The following is a 6,032-nucleotide window of genomic DNA, read 5'->3' on the forward strand; positions in this document are numbered from 1 at the left end:
TCATAACTTAAATTGTGGTCCCATACAAAAAATAAAAACTTAATTAGTTTTTTGAACTTAGAGGAGAATAAGCAACAATCAAAACATCAATAGAATGAGAACATGAAAGTTTATTTTTTTGAACTTATGTGTGTGTGTGTGGTATTTGATGTCGATAGGTCATAGGTGCATGAAAGTTTATTTTTTTTTTTTATTAATTTTAACTTTGAACTTTTTTTTTTGTTGAAAATTTTGAAAGTAGTTCTACATAAATATCTAGTTACGTATTTGTCGATTATTTTTCGTATTGAGTCCCCAAATTCTCACCCACAACCCTGAAATAATAATAAATATTTTCCAATGCTGGTTTTTGACAAAACAACTTTGAACTTTTATTCGTCATCAACGTGGCACGATCGTGAATTCGACGATGCCACGAGACTATTTCTTCACCTGCTAATCAGAAAAATAAGTTAATAGAATAATAGGTTGGTTGACACTGTAAGATGGGAGAACTTAACACGAAAACCTGCTACCCAATTCAGAATGACTTGGATTGATAAAAGAACAACGTCGTCCAAAGCCTCCCGACTAACACATTAAACATTTTGGTGGACAAACTTGGACCTACATTGAAAAAGTTTTACCTAAACATAAGGCCCAACCCACAAAATGCAAACTCATAAAAGTCGATAAATCAATGAGGTCGAGACCACAATTGTTAGACTAGTAAATTTATGGGTTGTCAAGTCTTTTAATATGGAAAATGCTAAGTAACACAAAAGTCAGACAGAATCTAGACAGAAATTATATGTTTTGTCATGATTCGTGTTATCAATGAGCCTGATCTACTAAATTACAGAGTTGCGACAAACTACATCAGATTTATGTCTAGAATCTACCTAATTTTTCTTCTTTTATAGCATTATTATTGGCCCCCGGCTTTGGGGCATAAATTCTCTAGTTGAATCCATGTTTTTCTGTACGTTCTCGAGGGAATATTATTTTTTTAACCCAAAACTTAACTTAATCAAAGATTACCCCTTAATCTTCATCTTCTCTATCACCTTCACCTCCATAACTTCCCACCGCCACCATTCAGACCACCATTGCCACTTCTTCTCTCTCCTCTCTCACTCACTGTTACTCTCTCTCTCCCTCTCCTTATCTCGGTCTCTCCCTTTCTCTCTCTCACTCTCTCTACTGCTCTCGCTATCTATGCCTCTGATATCTCGTTGTTTCTCTCTCAATCTCTCATTATTTTGTTATCGATCTCTTATTGTTTCTCTCTCTCTCACACTGTTGCGGTGAAGGAAGGTGTTCCCTTCGCCAGAACCAGACCTCGAGAAGGGTTTCGCCAGAAACCCATCGAGGATTTCGTGGCCACGAGACATTTTGTGGACACAAAACGTTATGTAATCCTTATCATTTCGTGAAGACAAAACATTTCGTGGCCACGAACTATGTGGTCTCCATAGAGAGATTTATACAGACCGCAAGAGAGAGGGGGAGAGATAGATACTGCGAGAAAGAGAGATAAAGACTACGAGAGAGAGAGAGAGAGAGAGAGAGAGAGAGAGAGAGAAAAAAAAGAGAAATTAATCTAAAGAAAGATACGTCTACAACGAGAGAGATGAAAGTGATCTACAATGAAAGAGAGAGAGATAGAGGGAGATCGAGAGTGCGAACGGCAGAGAGATAATCAGTGAGAGCGAAAGGGATACTGAGACAGAGAGAGAACGAGAAAGAGATAATGTGGGACAGTGGGAGGGAGAGAGAGAGATGGAGAGAGAGAGGGGGGAGAGAGAGAAAGAGAACGAGAGAGACGGGGGAGAAGATGAAGATTAGGGGCAATGTTTGATCAAGTCAATTTTTGGATTAAACGAAGAATATGCCCTATAAATCAATATTTATTGACTAATTTTTATGCCCAAAATATTTTTCTTTATTCTCCAAAGTCGCGTAATATTTCTAAACCCCACACCTACTTCATATGGGTGCTTCTATAAGCACGTTATTATTTAATATTTCTAAACCCCACACCTACATTTGGGTGTTTCTATAAACACGGGGCCAAATAGTTGTAAGCAGGCAGCCATGTCATGAACTCGAGTCAATGACCACTGACCCGAGTTCTCTGTAAGCACCCGGTCAACTAATCTTGGTGAAGCTCATCTCTACTTTATTCTATCTTCTTCTTCCAAAACAAAATTCATCAAAATGAGTTTCACCATCTATCTTTTTGTTTGTTGTTATTCAGATTACCATGGAGAAAGAGATTGAAACGGAAAAGCAAAAACACAATTTTTCTTTTGATTGAAACAAGTAAAGATTGAAACAGGCTTAAAGGAGTACGGTTTGAAATTGCAACAAGTACAACAACATTTTAGAAAGAGAGAGAAAAAAATTTGTTCACCAGAATCAAGAGTATTTGTGTACCCATCTAACCATTTGAGTAAGAGAGGCTTCGTGTAAGGGTATTGTGAAACTGAAACAAGTAAAGATTGAAAAAGTCTTCGGGGATGAAAGTTGGTTCATCTGAATCAAGAGTATTTTCAAGTAAAATGAAATTTAAACAAGTAAAATTGTTAGAGATGTAACAAAATTAGAGAGGGATTGAAAACTGGATGCCTTAAAACCTAGCTGCCCTGACTCCCTAATTGTTGTTGATGGAACTCAACTCCTTATAACAAAAGAGGGAAACGAAGAAAACTGAAAGAGAGGTAGCAATCAACTTTTTTAAGTGGGGAGAAACCCCCAAACAAAGGCCGGGTGCTTACGCTTGTACCGAACATTCACATTTTCTTCTCTGATCCAAAATTTGAAATGGTTAAATTGAAGCCCTAACAGTTAACAACTAAATTTTGCACCCAGCCTGCCATTATAAATTTCACCAACTAAAATATGAGCTAGAGGTACAAAAACAGAGATTGAAAATGAAACAAGAACCATATGCTCATGCTTTTAACGCTCATAAACTCTAACACCAGATAAATCATTTAACTTTTGCTTGATTTCAATTCAAGATGTAAGAAAGTAACTAATCGTCTATCACTTATTAAACTCGCAATAAAAAAAAAAACAGGCAAAAAAAAGAACTTCTAGTATTCTTCGATCTTAGTTTGGTGGAGGGAAGAAGATGGCATCAGCAGTTCTCTTTGAACGGAAATGCTTCTCGACTTCAGGTGCCACATTGAACGAAGCCTCAAGAACTTCAGGAGACAGAGCTTTCCATACCGATGTCCTTCCTGCTAAGTGACTGAATATAGGGCTGCAAAATCAACATCAATAATAAGAACTCGGAAAACTTGATAAGATGTACACTTAAAAGATAAGAAGATAGGATAGAGTAGACAAAGAAAAGGTTATTGTAACTTACTTAGGAGTGGTAATAATGGAGAACCATTCCAAACCATCCTCATCGGCTATCTTTGAGACCACAAAGAACCTTGGGACAATAAACAAGTTACCAGCCTTCACTCTTGTTTCCAAGACACGGCGACCATCTACTCCAACAACCTGAACACGGCCGCTACCCCTAATGATATATGTCACCTGAAGAGCTGAATCACAAGAGAAACCAGGCGAACACATCGCACTCCCATCCAACCTGACAAGATCAGCACCAAGTCCAACCTCTCCAACCAAAGGCAAATTCTGTGTGTTCAAGACCACAACACGCCCACCATTCTTAATATCAACATCCAAAGGCGCTTCCAAACAATTCAAAGCCATCCCCTTTCTGTCTTCGTCCTTTGGCTCTGGCATGTTGACACCATCAGCAAGCTTAACAATGCCACTGGCTTTTTGGCTTCCAACAAGTGCCTTCACCTTTTCTTCTTCCAAATCCCATGCTCTACCAACAAACTCAGTTGAGAATCCAGTAAAGATCCCATTGGAACCAGTCAAAGAGAATTCAGTGAATTCACCAACTTTATGGCCCTTAGAAGTATCACCCAAGAAGAGGACGACAAGTTCCGTGTCATCTTTGTTGTACCACCATGTGACAACACCGAAAGGGAGGGCGATTGCATCACCCTCCTTGATCGAGATCACCTTCTCCTTCTCAGCTTCGGGAAGGACTATACCGGCCCTACCACTACCTGAACGGCTCAAGGAAGATAGGTAAATTGTTAACTTATATACCATAATGTTTAGAAAACCCCTACCACTACCTGAACACCACCCGACTTAACGTACTTAAGCATTACATTATAGTAAAATAACAGGAACTCCTTTTGGTCTGCATATTATTATCACCATTCGATGGTTACGACATCTTTGAGGAGATATGATCAATAACATAGTAAGGGTTGTAGTTTACTATCTAGCTAGATTTGTCCATTGTAATTCGAGAGGTACATTAGTATTGAATAAAGTAAAAAAGTGCAGTTCTTGATTAACTCTAGGTTTAATTATCAGCGCTTTCTTTTAGCCTTCAAAGCCTAGTTGATGTCGTTCCCGTGGCAATTATGTGATTATTACATCATGATAATGCATCTATATCATATGATATAATGCTGACTACACATGTCATTAAATTAATCCATAAGTTGATCGAATCGTGGTAGCCTGTTAAATCATACAACAACTATAAAAAAAAAAAAAAAACTTCATCGTCTGGCACGAGCATATATATTAAATTAAATTATTAAATCTAATGAAGTAGTGGCCTAGTGGGGGAAATGTTAATAATTTAAATTTCAAAAACAAATCATTAGTTAGATTTTTAATCCATATAGAAATCATTCGATAAGAATATAACAAGTAAAAGAAAACAAGGATTCAACATTCACTGAGTAAACCCTTTAGATACCTATATAAACCTAAACCCAAGATTCACTTCACAGAGAAAGTATTGACAGTACTGGTTAAATCACAACCCTAATTCAAATAACAGAATCGATTTTGGGGATCAAGTAAGCATGGATTAAATCATTAATCATAATCAAAATTTCAGTAATTTATAAGAAGAAATATAATAATAATAATATACCTTGAAGAACGTAAGCAACCTTTGAGGAGTCAGAGTAGGAAGGAAGAGAGAGACCATTCTTATGGAGAGAGAGTTTGGAAGCACCAATGTTACCCTCACGGAGCATGGGTAGATCGGAAGGAGACCATGACATGTATGATCCTCCTTCTCCTCCATTCACTGTCTTGGACAATCTTGGTGTTAAATCAATATCCATTACTACTTTTTTTTTTTAAAAGATATCTCACAAAATAATCACAGTTGTGAACAAGAAGAAAGAAGATTAGAGGAGATAATTTGATGAAGAAGAAGAGAGACTTTGTGAACAGAGAAGTGATTATTGGGTTTCAATTTATAGGGGAAGTAAAAAAAAGAATCCTAATTAGAATGAGATTAGGATAAGTAAAACTTGGGAAATCAAGACCTTAATGGATAAATACGAATTAAAAAGGTTAAAATTATCTTATCCTAGACTTACAAAATTTCTCGTTTTATTCTTATGTCCCTATGGAATATGTACGGCTTATTTGCCAACCCATATTTAAACTCGGAATAAAATGTTATGTATTTGTAACAATTCAATTTCGAATGGACTAGGCGATGAATAACTTATGACATAAAAATTTAATGAAGTATTGTAGGATTAATTCCGTCTCAATTGTGAAAAATTAGAATATTTTATCTTTATATTTGTCTAATGTTTTAATTTGCTCGCAAGACAATGAATTAGTTCAAATTTAACAAAATAATTTCTTTCATTTTTTATTTTTCATTTTAAAAAGTTTTCTTTGATGTCTTTTATCTCTTTCTTTCTTGTCGAAAAGATTAATAGCAGACGGTCATCGACCATCTGCCACTGACCTTGAACTTAACAAAAATCAATCTTTTTTTTCTTCTTCTCATCTCTTTCCACAACCACCATCTCTTAATCTCTCCGGAGATCATCATATCTAAATAATCACAAACCCTTGGATGAATGGAGTTTCATAACCCCCAACCCCCTTCATTGTACGTTTCATTGTTACAATTGATTGACGAAAAATTCAAAAAAAGATTGTATTAAAATATGATCATCTTC

The 6,032-nt window shown here is 36.2% G+C and overlaps 1 protein-coding gene across 1 annotated transcript; it reads right to left on the minus strand.

The window, feature by feature from the left end:
* Window positions 1–2,918: 2,918 nt before the first annotated feature.
* Window positions 2,919–5,540, minus strand: LOC147558406 (11S globulin seed storage protein Ana o 2.0101-like). The gene is made up of 3 exons (XM_086660062.1): window positions 4,976–5,540; window positions 3,359–4,082; window positions 2,919–3,250 (listed from the first exon to the last, which is right to left on the minus strand). Exons 1-3 carry the CDS (start codon window positions 5,169–5,171, stop codon window positions 3,097–3,099), a joined length of 1,074 nt encoding a protein of 357 aa, XP_086516188.1. The 5' UTR covers window positions 5,172–5,540; the 3' UTR covers window positions 2,919–3,096.
* Between the last annotated feature and the right edge of the window lie 492 nt (window positions 5,541–6,032).

This window comes from Eschscholzia californica, unplaced genomic scaffold (genome assembly GCF_041429995.1).
Source record: "Eschscholzia californica isolate CP2 unplaced genomic scaffold, dmEscCali1.0.p SCAF_2, whole genome shotgun sequence".
In the NCBI taxonomy this organism is placed as follows: Eukaryota; Viridiplantae; Streptophyta; class Magnoliopsida; order Ranunculales; family Papaveraceae; genus Eschscholzia; species Eschscholzia californica.

Coding starts and splice junctions, on each gene's coding strand:
- LOC147558406 (XM_086660062.1), bottom strand. CDS start 5,171: ATGGATATTGATTTAACACCAAGATTGTCCAAGACAGTGAATGGAGGA. Junction 4,083..4,975: donor GGTTGCTTACGTTCTTCAAG/GTATATTATTAT, acceptor TGAGCCGTTCAG/GTAGTGGTAGGGCCGGTATA. Junction 3,251..3,358: donor TCCATTATTACCACTCCTAA/GTAAGTTACAAT, acceptor TTGATTTTGCAG/CCCTATATTCAGTCACTTAG.